This window comes from Narcine bancroftii, chromosome 1 (assembly GCF_036971445.1).
Source record: "Narcine bancroftii isolate sNarBan1 chromosome 1, sNarBan1.hap1, whole genome shotgun sequence".
NCBI lineage: Eukaryota > Metazoa > Chordata > Chondrichthyes > Torpediniformes > Narcinidae > Narcine > Narcine bancroftii.
Genome location: NC_091469.1, coordinates 248,768,092 through 248,784,598, shown reverse-complemented (window position 1 = coordinate 248,784,598; position 16,507 = coordinate 248,768,092). Strand labels below are relative to the sequence as shown.

At 43.5% G+C, this 16,507-nt stretch overlaps 1 protein-coding gene across 1 annotated transcript in view; it reads left to right on the top strand.

Annotated features, from left to right (window-relative positions):
- Positions 1–16,507, top strand: part of LOC138755183 (mucin-5B-like) — a 143,584-nt gene that overhangs the window by 114,504 nt on the left and 12,573 nt on the right. Inside the window, exons 44-53 of the mRNA XM_069920689.1 lie at positions 838–1,021; positions 3,373–3,598; positions 5,547–5,725; positions 7,765–7,837; positions 7,936–8,036; positions 8,170–8,201; positions 9,847–10,021; positions 15,697–15,737; positions 15,834–15,956; positions 16,280–16,378. Coding sequence (XP_069776790.1) covers positions 838–1,021; positions 3,373–3,598; positions 5,547–5,725; positions 7,765–7,837; positions 7,936–8,036; positions 8,170–8,201; positions 9,847–10,021; positions 15,697–15,737; positions 15,834–15,956; positions 16,280–16,378 — 1,233 coding nt within the window. The remainder of the gene's footprint in view (positions 1–837; positions 1,022–3,372; positions 3,599–5,546; positions 5,726–7,764; positions 7,838–7,935; positions 8,037–8,169; positions 8,202–9,846; positions 10,022–15,696; positions 15,738–15,833; positions 15,957–16,279; positions 16,379–16,507) is intronic.

The window sequence follows — 16,507 nt, the reverse complement described above, 5'->3', positions numbered from 1 at the left end:
GGCTTTTGATTAGGTCCCCCACAAGAGAGTCTTGTACAAAATTTGAGGCCGTAGAACAGGAGGAAATGTACTGATGTGGGTGGAAAACTAGTTGGCAAGTGGAAAGCATAGATACACCAGCAATCACTGGTGGGGCAACCACAAGGTTCTTGTGGCAGATTAGGGGAGTGGACAATTGAATGTCAGATGCAGTGTAATGTAGATAAAAGTGAGGAGGGAGAAAGGGACAGGGGTGGAGGAGAGGAAAGGAGGGGGGAAGGGACAGGGGCTCGAGGAGGGGAGGGAGAAAGGGACAGGGGTGAAGGAGAGGAAAGGAGGGGGGAAGGGACAGGGGCTCGAGGAGGGGAGGGAGAAAGGGACAGGGGGTGGAGGAGAGGAAAGGAGGGAGGAAGTGTGAGGGGTGGAGGAGAGGAGGGAGGGAGGGGAGGGAAAGGAGCATACTGTAGCAGAAAAGGTGGCACAATTAGCACATCACGATGATGGTGCCAGCGACCTGGGTTCCTCCCGCGTTGCAAACACATACAGGGCTTGTCGGTGTACTTGCGTGGAGCGGGCATGTTTCCAAGCCATATCTCTAAATTAAATTAAAAGTAATGATTAGAACTAGGACCAAGAACAAATTACTTCACTTGCGAGGATAAGAGAGAATCTGGCGTTTTCTACTCACACCTGTGATCACCAAGACTTGTGAGAAGATTACAATCAGGTGAAGCATATCGCAGGGACAAGAAGGTTGTAAACTAGACAGTTGCTCCAAGGGTTTTATTATGGATGGTATCACATCATTGTCCCATATAATGAATGTTATAATTCCGAAATATTCTCTTGGTTATTCAGGTAACAATTGAAGGAAATAATGTGCGACTCCCATATTCAAGAGATGGAATGACGATCTTCAGGTCTGGCGTTAACACAATCATTCTGATCCCCACCATAGAGGCTCTAATCACTTTCAGTGGTTTCTCTTTCACCATCAAACTTGCCAGTGAAAAACATGGAAACAAAACACAGGGACAGTGTGGTAAGAAATGAAGCTTGTTCTGCAGACTCTTAAAATGTTTCAAATAAGTACCTAAGAAATGATGGCTGATATTTTTATCTTTATTTCCAACAATATATGAGCTCCATCTACATTCTGGGTAGGGCCTTGGAGTATGGAAACAGCCCTTCAGATCAATGTTCATTTCGACTAAGTTGTCTTCCCAAACTGATTGGCAGCAACGGTGTCGTTGCAGTTAGCCCGACACCATTGCTGTTCCAGTGACCCGGCTTTGAATTCACCAGTGACTGTAAAGTATTTGCGTGTTCTCCCAGTGAACTTTGTGGATTTCCTCTCGTGTACCAAAGACAGATGGGGTTAGTAGGTTAATTGGTCACATGGATGTAATTGGGCAATGCAGGTATGTCGGCCTGAAGGACCTGTCACCGTGCCTGGGTCCGAACGAAGAAAAGAAATAAGTTTTATTTGCCTGAGCTCAGCCCATCCCTCGCCAAACTTTGCCTATCATGTAGCTGAATTTGATCATTAGAAATACACCCGCCGCCAACACTTCCTCTCACTGCTCATTCCGTTGACCTACTGCCCTCTGCCTGAAAAAGGAGCCTCTCAGGTACCCTTTCAATCTTTCCTCTATCATCTTAAATTTATGCCCTCTAGTTTCAGACTTCACTACTCTGGGAAAAAGGCTGTGGTTACTTACCTTATCATAGTTGCAGAAAGCAGCATTGATGAAGGAAGAGAAGTGAATGTAGTGTATATGAATTTCTGTAAGGCAATTGATATGGTTCCCCATGCATGGCTCTTGCTTCTTGGACACAGAATTGGCTTGCCCCGAGAAGGCAGGGGATGATTTTAGACCGTTCATATTCTGCATGGAGGATTAATGGCCTGGAGTAGATGGTGGAAGGGAGGGTTGGTAAGCTTGCAGGAGTCACATAAGTTGATAGTGTTGGGCATAGTCTGGAGGGTTGCCAAAGGTTGCAGAAGGACAATGATAGGATGCAAAACTGGACTGATGTGGCAGGTGGAGTTTAGCCCAGGAAAGTGTGAAGTGGTTCCTTTCGGTACATCAGATTTGAAGGCAGAATACGATGTTCATGGGGTGACTCTGAGCTGTGTGGGCAAACGGAAAGATCTTGAGGTCCAGGTCCACAGGATACTCAAAGCTGCTGCACAGATTGATAGTGTTGTTGTGAAGGCATATGATGTGTTGGTCTTCATTGACCATGGGATCCAGTTCAAGAGCAGCTTAGTTAGACCCCACTTGGAATATGCATTCAGTTCTGGTCACCTCACTCCAGGAAAGATGTGGATGCTATGAACATGGTGCCGAGGAGAATGACAAGAATCCTGCCTGGAGTGGACAGTGGGTTGAGTGAACATGGTCTTTTCTCCTTGGAGTGGCAGAGAATGAGGGGTGACCTAATAGAGGTGTACAAGATAATGAGAGGCATTGATTATGTGGATGGCCAGAACAGTAGTGGGGGCAGGTACAATAGGATATTTTAATAGACTATTAGCTAGGTACAAGTAACTGAGAAGAATGGAGGGTTATACAGTTATTAGAATAGGTTTTTGGTTGGCACAACACTGTGGGCTGAAGGGCCTTTAATATACTGTATATTTCCATGCACTATCTTCTATGTTGACCCCTCTGCTTTTTACTCGCAAGAGGGAAATCTCTAAACCTATCCATACTTTCCTTATAACTCAAGCGTCAGTCCGGGTGGCATCTGGGGAAAGAAATCCCTTGCTAAATTAAAATACTACAGAAATTTGGCACAAAAAAAGCTAACCAATGAAATGGGAATATTGCTCAGTTGAAGTTCAATTTGCCGGTATCTTTTTAACCCCCAAATCCATGTTATTTTCAAAGATGGTTGTGCTTTTTCTTTCACTGATGATCCGGAAAGAAGTTGGATTAAAAGGTTATAATTTCCATGAATATTGTGTGGCCACCATTTATTCATATTAAAACCTGCATTTGGGCGAACCTCCTCCAAATGCAGGCAGAGGGAAAAAGCACCAACTCACAGCCAGAGAATCGCTGCAGAATTAAGACTAGATTTTCATGCATTAACTCTACCTGAAAAAAAAATCAATCCTCATTCATTTTCCTGGTATAAGTTTTGGGGTTGGCCAAATCTTTGGGGTGCCACTTCATTTTGAGACGGGTAGTTCTTAAAGCACCTTCTTTCTTTGTTACTGCCTTGCTCATACCCATAGCCACATGTCTTGGACAGCAAAGCTAGAATATTTTCATTGCATTTTAATCTATTGCAGTATAGGCTGAAAGGGACCTGAGGAGGTTGAAAGAAGATGTACACAATAAAGTTAATAAAATCACATTTTCTGATGATGTGTCTTCTCAGGAACATGCAACAATATTCAGAGTGATGACTGCCTGCTGCCCAGTGGAGAGAACGCATCCTCGTGTGCTGCAATGGTTGACCACTGGCAAGTCAACGATGCCAACAAGCCAAGCTGCAATGGGCCATCTACATCAATAACAACACCACGGCCTCAAGTGACAAACATCCCTCAAACAACCCAACAGCCCTGCAACTCCAATTCCTTTTGCCAGCTCATCAAAAGCGAGTAAGAAGCTTCCATGGATATTTCTGATCTAAATTCCATCAGATCTTGAGTTTTTTGTTTACCAGGAAATTAAACCAATGATCAAAATCAGTTTATAGCAATGATCTTTTGCTTTTAGCACCATTAACTAGTCTTATCAGGACAAGGAAAAGTCAGATGAGATTGGGCTGACCAAATGACCTAGTCTTGCAGATGACATGAAGGTTGGAGGCACTATGGATAGTGTGGAGAAGATGCAGTCCAGAAAAGTGTGAAGTGAAGCATTTGAAAGTTCAGGAAGGTGTGGTATGTGGTCAATGGCAGGATTTATTGGGGGAACAAGTAGCTCTTAGGGTCCAGGTCCATAGATCCCTCAAGGTTGCCACACAAGTTGACATGGTGGTTAAGAAGGCATATGGTGTGCTGGCCTTCATCAGTCAGGGGATTGAATCCAAGAGTCATGTGGTAATGTTGCAGCTCTATAAAACCCTGGTTAGACCACATTCAGGTATTGTGTTCTGTTCTGGTCACCTCATTACAGGAAGGATGTGGATTTTTTTAGAATTTTAAATGTTTATTTGTAAAAGGATAGGAGCTGAATCCCGATATTAAAACCCCGGCCGCCCAAATTCACTCAGTTAACCTACAGCCCCTTACATTTTATAGGGTGGGAATAAACCAGATAAAATCCACACAGGTCACAGGGAGAGCGTACAAACTCCTTACAGACAACCAGATTAGAATCCTGGTCGCTGGGACTGTAATAGTGTCACAATAACTGCAATGGTAACCATACCATCCCCAAAGAGAGGTGAAGAGGAGATTTAACAGGATATTGCCTGGAATGGAGAACATGTCATACAAAGCAAGGTTGACAGAGCCAGGGCTTTTCTCTTGGGAGCGACACCGAATGAATGGTGACAGGAGAGGCATAAATAATGAGTTGCAGAGGAAATATGTTTCAAGTGAGTGGAGGAAAGTTTAGTGGAGACGTCAGGTGTAGTTGTTTTACACAGAGAGTGGTGTGTGTATGGTGATGGAGGCTGCTATAATGGGACACTCAAAAGACTCAGGCCCATGGATAAGAGGGTTATGGGCATGAGGCAGAGAAGGGTGAGATTGTTGTGGAGTAGGTTTAAATAGGTCAGCACAACATTGTGGGCTGAAGGGGGCCAGTTGCAGGAAGGAAGGGGATGGTGTCAGTTTTTAAAGTGGTCTGGCCAGATGGCATCAATCCAGAGTCTAATAAAAGTGAGATTACTTGGAAGAGAAGTGCTAGTAAGAAAAATAACCTTTGTTTAATGCAGATTAATGTTTGGAACAGCATGGAAATCCGTACTAAATGTAACCAGGGAATTCTTTGGTGCAGTGGTTCCCAACCTCTTTACACCCAGGCATCAATTTATCCTTCACTGACTTTGGACAGCCCATTACAAGCCTATGGGCCTCCAGTGGGGTGCGGGTCCCAGATCAATGATGGGACCTTTGTTTGGTCTTAGTGGGAAGATTGTTTTGAGAATGTTTTTTTCTCCCCGCCCCCATTGTCAAATGACCATCTTGTATGATATATAATGTTATTATTTATGTATTTGTTGATATGGCATGGTAACCTCGTGCCTGTGTCCTCCAAATACATCCATGTGACCAATGACCCTACTCACCCTGTATGTCTTTGGAATGTGGGAAGAAACTGGAACACCCAGAGCAAACCCACACAGGTCACGGGGAGAACATGCAAACAGACCTGGCTTGCTGGTGCTGTGATAGCATTGCTCTAATCTCTCTGCTACCCATGACACCCTAAATATCAGTAATATTTGTATGAGTCACAGACCACCTGTTACAGACTCACAGACCACTGAATGGGAAATAGTCCTTCGGTGCATAATGTGAATGGAGCATCTCTCTTCACCCATAACTCAACCAAGAAGTTGTTTCCTTGAAGATTTATGGTGTTTATTGTTTCCAGCCTGTTTGAAAGATGTCATGCCAGCGTCCTGCCTGACTCCTACTACTGGGCATGTGTACATGATGAATGCCTGGCAACAAGTACCTCCATTGTCTGTGCCAGTTTGCAGAACTATGCAGCAATATGCATGACTCATGGGATCTGTGTTGATTGGAGAAATTACACACACGGGGAATGTCGTGAGTATTACACAATCTTGTTGTACTTACATAAAAAATCAGGCCACTCTGGCCATCGGGTCTGAGCTGGACAAATCCACTTGTAATTTTCCTCATTGTGTCCCATCCTACTCCAGTCTTTCTTGCCGGATGATTGAAATTCTCCTTTGATGCATCAGTGCTAATCACCTCAAGTGTTCTTTGTCACTGTAAATTACTCATCCTAATCACTCTCTGGGTAAATGTTTACGCAACCGCAAGTACTTCTAAGTTCAAACAAACAGAACAATTCCATTCTTTGGACACCGTTGTGTAACATCAAGTGGTCTGTGACGTTGATAAGCATGAGTGGATTTTAGCTGGGGCTTGATTCGGAATGAAGCAGGAGAGTCAGTCAAAGCACACTATTCTCAAAACTAAATACTAGTGTAGCTAAATCCATCAGGAGTAAAATACACGTGGTGTACATTTTCAGGAGTGGGTCTGCTAATTATAGAACTTGACAGCAAAGAAACAGGACCTTTTGCCCATCTAGTTCATGCTGAACTTTTACTCTGCTGTTCCATTGACCTGCACGCATTGACCTGGACCATAGTCCTTCACACCCCTCCCACCCATGTACCTATCCAAATTTTTCTTAAAACAACATAACTGAGCCCACATTCACCACTTCAGTTGGCAGCTCGTTCCAACTCTTGCCACTCTCTCTATGAAGAAGTTCCCTTTAAACATTTCACCCAACGCATGTCTCCTTCTTGTCTCACTAACCTCAGCATGTTGGGTGAATGACATGCAGACATACAGCACGATAACAGGCCATTTCAGTCCATAAGTCTGTGCTGCCCAATTTACACCCAATTAACCTACATCCCCAGTACATTTCAAATGGTCGGAAGAAACAAGAGCCCCCGGGGAAAACCCAGGTAGACATGGGGAGAACGTACAAACTCCTTACAGACAGCATTGGATTCATACCCTGGTCTCGATCATTAGTTCTGTAAAGGCCTTCCACTAGCCGCTACACTGACCGTACCACCCCTAGGTCCTGAAGTCCCAGCAGCATCCTTGTAAATCAGTGGTTTTCAAACTGCCCCCCTAAACTCACATTCCACCCTTACTAATCACAGAGCATTTTTGGCATAGGGATTGCTTAAGGTGGAATGTGAGTTTGGGGAACAGTTTGAAAACCAATCTTCTCTGCACTCTTATTGATACCTTTCCTTGGAGCAGGAGGCTGATGGGCCCTGGCTGAGATGGAGCAGAGAGGGAGGTGCAGACCAATCCCTAAGGCCAAAGGTTTCCCCCTCGCAGAGGGATCTAAATGCAGGGAAGATGGGTTTGGAGTAAAGAGAAGGGGCCTTAAAGAGATCTAAGGAGGATTTTGTTTTCACAATGGGTAGGGACCATCAGGGACATATTGCCATAGAGGGTAGTAGAGGCAAAGGGACCCACATTTAGATCAACATTGAAAGGCTCCATGGCAATTAGATTCACAAGGTCAGGGACATGATGGTCAGCACAGACATGACGGGTCAAATGGCTTGTTTCTGTGCTCTACCTGCGGGCAATCCACAGAGACTTGTCCCACATCCCTCCGGGTTGCCAAGGCTCATCATGTCAGAAGTTACCATTCCCATTCAAGCATTTAATCCTGCCTGAGCAGGATTAAATGAGAGGCAGCTGCCTCTCGTGTGATCTCTGTTAATGTTTGGAAGGCCAATTTGAAAGGGCAGCGGCCTATGCCGAAATTCCGGAATTGAAATCACTGCAAGACATGTTTGGGGAAAAGTGCGCATGAAGCAAATGATGAACCAATCACTCAGGTTCTCTCACCATGAACTTGAAACTCTTTCGGAAGTTACGCTCAATGCGAGTTCTGCGGACAGCATGTCCCAGACATACATCGATATTGTTTGAAAATGCCAATGTATATTAGCTCGGGTTCTAATCTCAAATGCATAATGTGAGCTGTTTCACTTTCCTCTAATTCTTTAACTTTTCTGACAAGTTCTACTAAAATGTAAATTTGGTGATCACCAAAACTATTTTTTTCAATACAGCTTTTAATTGTCCTTCAAACAAGATCTATAAAGCATGTGAACTCTTTGAACCAGAGAGAACTTGCACATCAAGGTTAGTTGTGATCAGGAAAAATAGGTGTTCTTAGAACTAAATGTATCAGTAATTAAAACTGCCAGCAGTTAGGACTAATATATACATATGCTTTTCAGCAATTCAAATTCGACTGGCCCTATACTATCAGAAGGATGTTTTTGCTCAGAAGGGACAGTCCTGTTCAGCACTGACACTGAAATATGTGTTGATAAATGTGGTAAATATAGCAACTCTTTTAGTTTTTTTTGTACTTCTTAGAATGTCTGACATTATTTGTTTTGTTCCAAAAATCTTTCAGTCCATGGAACATTTTCAAATTAATGTAAGTAAGTGTATGTTTGCTTTCACAGGATGCATCGGGCAAGACGGGTTACCCAAAGAGGTATGTGGTGAATATATCAGTATCCTCAGTAAGATGCAAATCGTTTATTACTTGTTGTTTGAGGGAGGTAACAAGAAATTTGCTGAACCATACCTAACAACAGTCAAATGGTGCCATTTAAACAAGAAAATCTGCAGACCCTGGGGTCAAATACAATATGCAAAGGTGCTAGAGAAACTCAGCAGATTCCGCAGCATCCATAGGGACTAAAGGGGAGGAGAGGAGGGAGGAAGGGGCAGGGGGAGGAGTACAGGCTAACAAATTGGTCATAGGTGGATACAGGAGGGAGAATGGAAGAGGAAAAAAAAGCTGAGAATCGATGGGGGGGGTAGCTCTGAATGGAGAGGGAAGGGATGTGGAGCTAGAGAAAAGGAGATGGAGGAATGGGGAAAGAGAGACAAGGGAGGGGGTTAAAGGAAAATGAAGGTCAAGGTTAATGCCATCTGGTTGGAGACGGCCCAGATGGAATATCAAATGTAATGATAGAGCATTGCTGATGTTGATTCACACATGAGCTCTCTAGTCAGTGTGATATTGAGAGACAGTTGTCGTCTCAAATATGCTGCATGTCCAATAGAACCATTCAATGAAATTCCATTCACATTTTCAGATAGGTACAGAAGGTCCATTGTATGTTACAAAGCACTACTACCAATGAGCGGCACACCTACACAGCTAGTGGATCTGCTGCCTCGCTGCATCGGAGACCCAGGCAAAATTCTGCTCTCTGGTGCTATCTGTCTGGAGTTTGCATGTGCTCCCATAGCTATATAGGTATCCTCTGGGTACTCTAGTTTATTCCCTCATCCCACAGACACAAAGAGGTCGACAGGTTGATTTTCTGCCAAGGGAAGGGGCAATATCTGGGGCAGGTGATGGAAATGTAGTAAGAATAAAAAAATGTGATTAGTGTCAATGAGAGGTTGTCGGCTGGCCTGGACTCGAAGAGTCTGTTTCCGTACTGTTTGATCCTGTGTTTTTGGATGGCCCATTGATTTGTAGTAGTACAAAGATATGGATTAAGAGCAGGATTTGGCCAGTTGGCAGCTGATGCCAACTTTCACAGTTGCCCTTGCTCATCAGGAATCCTTCACATCAAAGTTCTGGAGACTCTCAACCTTCACACTGTTTATGTCACCTCAGTGTGTGTTCATCAGTCATCATGTGTCTCTGCTCTTGAAGGAAGTTTGAGAAAATACTGAGGAAAAAATATCCACATCCCCTTTCACACAAAACCATGCTGGGTTTGGTATTTAGCTGAGAATAGCATTGCATCAGAGTTTTTAGAAAAGACCGATATTATGCACCTAAAATTAAGAAAGTTATTTGAGAAAGTATATAATGAACTGCGACTGGTGCATGTAAGAAGTGGTTATTGTCCACATTTGCAAATTATTAGTGAAATTTGAAGTCAAGAACTAGAAAATCGAAGGGACTAAAGACAATTCAAGGAAAGAATCCAGAAGTTAGTTGGTGTCTGCTTCACTGCAAACATATAGACTTTAAAACTGCCATTTGAAATAATATTCTTATAAAATAACATCTTGCATGAAAAATAGATCAAAAGTTAAAATAACACTTGAGAGATGGCAGGGGAGCAAGTTGACCAGGTTGAGACCCTTAATATCTTTTTCTTCTTCACCAGCTTGGAGAACATTTTCAATTCAACTGCCAGGACTGCATCTGTGACATCAACACATACAGCACCATCTGCCATCCTCATCGCTGCCCTCAGTTACCTGCAATAACATGCGCACAAGGATTTATCATGGTTAATGTAACACTCCCAGATGATGACTGTTGCATTAAATCTGAGTGCAGTAAGTCGATGGCTACTCTTCTCTGTAGAAGCTCGTGTTATAACTCAGCCCATGCTCCCAGTGAGAGGTGCTCACATGAGAACTGCTGCTTTTTGGTTTCTTGTCCATAGGCCAATTAGCAAGAACATTTTTGCCCAAGACACCTGAAGTATAAAATAAGATAGTCAGCAGTGTTTCTAGCATTTTGGTTTGTTTTTCTCATGTCAAACATCTGTCACTTTTTTTGGTTTCAGTAGTTCAAATGCCCGTGAATTAGAGAATGCTGGGCTGTTCTGATGAAGAGCCAGAAATGGTAGGGCAGCCTTGCAGGGCGAGTGGTCTGCTGACCTATGTTCACCCCTGACACCTCCTGCCCATCGAGGTGGAATTCTTGCCACGTCGCAGCCCAAAGAGGCTGATTATCTGGGACAAAGCAGCCCATTGATACCCCATGCACGAGCCAAAGCTTTTCTCTTCTCCCTGACCACCCAGCAAGGTTGTAGTGCGCACTATCGACTAAATTCCCTCCAACTGTCTGCCAAGGCAAAAAAAAACATTTAAAGGGAACATGATGGGAAACTTATACCATGCAGAGAGTGGTGAGAGTGTGAAGTGAGCTGACCTCCGAAATGGTGAACGTGGGCTCCATTTTGACATTGAAGAGAAATTTGGACAGAGGGGATGGGTATGGAGGACTATGGACTGGGTGCAGGTCAATGGAAGTGGGTGGAATAATAGTTCAGTCTAGTCTAGATGGGCCAAAGAGCCTGACTCTGTTCAGGACTTTTCCAACTGCATCTCCCAAAGCTGTGACATCTACCAGCAAGAAGGTCAAAGGCAGGAGGCAGGTGGGTTCACTGCCAGCTGTGGGTTCTCCTCTAAGTGATTTGGACCTCGTCATCACTCATTCTCAATCCCAGAACTCCCTCTCAGTTGTACCACAGACATCCCATTACCTGAAAGACCAGAACATTTCAGGGAGTATCGCCAACCTCCCTGGGGATGCCTGATAAATGCTGGGCCCACCACTGGCACACATCGCCGAACATTCATCAATGAAATACTCTTAACCCTAACCCAATGCTCCACAAGAAGATCAAGTTCATGTTCCTGACCATCTGATTCTACATATTCAACCAAGCAAAACAGTATGTCTCCAGACCACAAGTGCAAAACACACATACATACACAATACACAGTACGTAATAATCAGATACAGATAGATATAAAATAAATATATGTAAATATTTTGGGATAATTTACTCGATTACATGACACAGGGAGAGCATACAAACTCCTTACAGAAAGTGTGGGATCACTGGCACTGTCAAGACATTGTGCTAACTAATATGTCAACCGTTCTGCCTATAGCCCAGGGCTGTGACAGGAAGTGAAGGAAGAGATTGTTATAGAATTGGTGATGATCTTTGCATCCTCTCTGGCCGCAGGAGAGGATGCGGTCCCCTTGTTTAAGAAAGGTAATAGGGAGAATTCTGGGAGTTACCGGCCAGTGAACCTTATGCCAGTGGAGGACAAACTATTGAAGAGGATTCTTAAGGGCAGGATTTACAACCATTTGGAGAAGCATGGTCTTCTCAAGGCTATGGGAGAAGCAGGTTGTGCCTCAGAAACCTAATTTTTGAGGAAGTGACAAAATAAATTGATGAAGGTAAGACAGGGGATAGGGTGCATATGGATTTTACTGAGGGGTTTGACAAGGCCTCCCCATGGTAAACACATTCAGAAAATCAAGAGGACATGGGATCCATGAAGCTTTTGCTGCTTGTATTTGGAATTGACTTGCCCACTGAAAGCAGAGGACTGTGGTAGATGGAACATATCCTGCCTGGAGGACGGTGACCAGTGGTGTGGCACAGAGATCTGTTCTGGGACCCCGGCTTTTTATAAATGATGTGGATGAAGAAATGGGGGGGGGGGGGGGGGGGTGGATCAATCAGTGTACAGATGATACAAAGATTGGAGGTGGTGTCGATAGTGTCAAAGGTTGTCATAGGTGACAATAGGGTGGAGACAGGATGCAGAGTTGGGAGGAGAAGTAGCCTTTGGGTTTTAATCCAGCTAAGTCTGAAGTGATGCACCTTGGCCCATGAGCCAGTGCCACCCAGCCACACCCAATTTGACCTGCAACCACCCCCCACCCCCCGCCCCCAGTACATTTAGAAGGATGGGAGGAAACCAACACCCACACCTGGGGAAAACCCATGCAGACATGGGGAGAACGTAGAAACTCCTTGCAGATAGTGCAGGATTCGAACCACTGTCCCAATCACTGGTGCTATAACAGTGTTGCTGCTATAAATGCCAGCATATACCACAAAATCCAGGCCACTAGGTCTTACTTAACCAGATAAACTAGAGTAGCTCGGCAGTCTTTGAGTTGATCATTTTCCAGGGTGCAACAGCAATTTCTGTTGACAAAAAAAAAATGATATGTGATCTTGGATTCAAAGTCTCATCAAAGATTCTATAGAGGCACTGTTGTTCATCTTGTTTATGTGGTAACAACACACCACTCTGTGCAGTTTAAGGCTCCACTCTGTGCAGTTTAACACACCACCCTGTGCAGTTTAACACACCACTCTGTGCAGTTTAAGGCTCCACTCTGTGCAGTTTAAGGCTCCACTCTGTGCAGTTTAACACACCACCCTGTGCAGTTTAACACACCACCCTGTGCAGTTTAACGACACCATGTGCAGTTTAAGGCTCCACTCTGTGCAGTTTAAGGCACCACTCTGTGCAGTTTAAGGCTCCACACTGTGTTCAAACAGTCCTGCAAATCTGGGAATTTTGCAAAATTCAAACTCATATTATTTGACTGGTCAGATCTGAGCCCATAAGTAACCAAGGATTGTCAGCTCATTGCTCCATTTTCTCAGAGCTGCTCCCAGGTAACTACAATTTTTCCAAGTTCCTCCAATTTCTGGTTTGTTACTTACTTCCTCCATGGTATCTAAAAAACCTGCTTTATTCACCTGCCATTGTCATGCTTTCCATTATCAATCCCCCAAGAGTCACTTTCTGTTGGACCACAGACCATAGACACAACTGCACCTAAACTGGCTCTTCAGCCTAACTATTATTCTGCCTTGCCCACTGAGCTGCACCCAGACCATAGCCCTCCACACCCCCCCCCCCCCCCCCCATCCATGTACCTGTCTAAACTTTCTTTAAATGTCAAAATAAACCCTGCATTGACCAGCTGGCAGCTCGATCCACTCTCTGCGTGAAGTTCCCCAGAATGTTCTGCTAACCATCTCATCTTTTATCCTTATCCCATGACTTCTTGTTCTTGTCTCACCCAACCTCGGTGGAAAATGCCAGCTTGTATTTTCTCTATCTATACTCCTCATAAGTCCATAAAACATAGGAGCAGAAGTAGGCTATTCAGTCCATCGATTCTGTCCCTCCCTTCAATCATCAGCTGATCTATTCTCCCAGTCAGCCCCACTCCCCGGCCTTCTCCTCATAACTTTTGATAGCCTGGCAAATCAAGAACCTATCAATATAACCATATAACCATATAACCATTTACGGAGCAGGAACAGGCCATGTTGGCCTTTCGAGTCCGCACCGGTTCACTGATTTTGTGCACCCTCTTCAAGCATTGGTCCCGGTAGATCTTCATTCAATAACGATTTTTTTTTAAATACACCCAATGACTTGGCCTCCACACCATCTGTGGTAACAGATTCCATAGATTCAACACTCCCTGGTTAAAGAAATTCTCACTCATTTCCTTTCCAAGTAGACACCCTATAATCCTGAAGTTGTGCTTTCTTGTCCTAGACTCTTCCACCATGGGAAACAACTTTTCTACATCTACTCTGTTCATGCCTTTCAGCAACTGAAATGCTTCAATAAGATCTCTCCTCATTCTCCTAAATTCCAATGAGGGCAGGACAATTTTGTATGCCTCTATCAAATCTCCCCTCATTCTCTAGAGAATGAAGTCCTAACCTGTTTAACCAGTCCCTGTAACTTAGTTCCTCAAGTCCCAGCAACATCCTTGAATATCTTCTCTGCCCTCTTTCAATCTTATTGATATGACCAATGACCAGAGTTTACTTTGTTGCTTTTATAACTTGGAGTTTATACTATCATAGATTCCTGATGAAGGGCCCAAGCCCAAAACATTGGTTACCTTTTACTTTCTTTGGATGCTGTGTGACTTGCTAAGTTTCCCTAGTACTGCACTTGTTTCATCCTGTCAAAGCACTTGCCCTCTATCAAATATGAACCAGACAACTGAACTCGATTATATGCTTCACAGCTATAATGGAGGTCTGTAGAGAATGGAAAGATTGAATCAGTAGAATTTATTCTCACTGGAGGTAGAGGCGTAATGAGAGAGACATCGATAAATACATCATCTGCGTAGATCAGATTTTTTTTCTCAAGACCAGGGCAATGTCAAACTTGAGGGTGCAGGTTTAAGGTGAGATGGGAGAAATTTAAAGGAATCTGACGGCTGTTTCTCACACCAAGGGTGGTGAATATTTGGAGTGAGCTGCCAGAGGAGATAGTGGAGGCAGACTCAACACTGGACAGGCAAAAGTGTAGAGGGCTGTGGACCTAGTGCAGGCAAATGGGATGAACATGGACAGTGATGATGGTTGACACTGGCAAGGGGATTGGGCCATAGGGGATTGGGCCATAGGGGATTGTTTTAAAACATAGAACCTTGAACACAGAACCTAGAACATCAAACATAGAACATAACAATCTACAGCTCAGTACAGGCCCTTCGGCCCAGAGAGTTGGGCCAAACTAATAATCTACCCTACCAACTGCCGAGAATTTCCATACTGCATAACTATTTTTCTCTATTTTATACATTTTGTTAAAATTTAGACATACAACATGGTAACATGCCCTTTCGGCCCACTGGCCCATGCCGGCCAATTACACCCGATTGACTTATACCCCAGTATGATTTTGAATGGTGGGAGGAAACTGGAGCCTCCGAGAAAAACCCATGCAGATACGGAGAGAATATACAATCTCCTTACAGACACTGCGGGATTTGAACCTGGCCTCGATCGCTGGCGCTCGATAGGTACCGTGTTCTTCCATGTACCTATCTAATCCGGCTTCTGTGCCATACTATTCTATGACATGAATTACAGTAAAAGCCCAAGGAGGATGGGCGAGGGTGCTGGGTTAATTAATGTTATTGTTCGTCTTTTGGGCGGCTCCACGGAGGAGGAGGAACTTGTAGATGCAGCAACGGTTAAATGTGTTCAAGGAATGTGACTGAAAATAAAGTAAAATGTTTTAATGTTTAATATTCATGCAAGTAAATTTTGTTCAGTGTAAGTAGAGTATTTTTGTCTTTTAAACTGTTTATTAGTTCGGCATTGTAAGAATACACTAAGTCTCAAGCAACCATGAAATCCTCCTATCTAGGATCGACCAATCCCCATAGGTGCTGGACTCCGGGTGTTTTATTTTTAACCTATTAATTAAGCATATCTGATTTGAGATGATACAGCAAGGTCCTTTGAAATCCATGCTGCCTGATTACACCCAATTATCCTACTAACCCGGGACATTGTTAGAAGGTGAGAGGAACGCAGATTGCCCAGTAAACGTAACTCAGTTCACTGGGAGAGCATACAAACTCCTTATGGACAGTGGCAGTTTAACTTAATATCTTTGTTCTACTTCTCTTGTAGAGCCACTGGGCGTTTGTGTAAATGAAGGCGTGGTGTATCATGTAAGTTGATGCTTTTGAAAACTCGCTTTTTTTTCTTACCATTAGTTCACATGAAGCAGTGATGCTAATGAACTTTATTTCTATCTGTTTACACAGCCTGAAACAATGATCCCTCTATCCAAATGCCAAATATGTAAATGTATGAATGAGATGGATCCAAACACTGGGCTGAATATCATCTCGTGTTGGAATAAAGAATGCAACAAGGAGTGCGAACAAGTAATGACCCACTTGATTGAATTTTTAGAATTGCCAAATATTTTGTAGTGATTGAACGTTGAAAGTTGGCGACTATTTCAAGGCGCCGGTGTGTAAATCACAAGTTCATGGCCTCAGTCAATTGGGAGGGGACCCCCAAAAGGTCCTCAGAACACTGATCAAAGCTGAGAAGTAATTAATCTCCAAATGATCTAAGAATGTCAAAGAAAAAAAACAGATGTTAATGATGGTCAAATATTAAAATCATACAATTAAAATCTCAAAGCATTATAATTAATCCAACAAAGGTTTAGGAAGGAAGTAATGAATGTATTTTGCAACAGGGATTCGTGTACCAAGAGGAAGTTGGCAAATGCTGTGGTTCATGTGTCCAGACACAATGTATCATACGTCCAGGAGATAAGTTCACCTACCTTCTGCCGGTTTGTATAATTTTATTACATCAATCACTTATTTTGTAACTATTTCAAAAATTATTTATTAAAATTCCATAATATACATGTTAGAGTAGAGAAGGTGACCGATTTTTTTACCGAGTTCATCAACTTGTG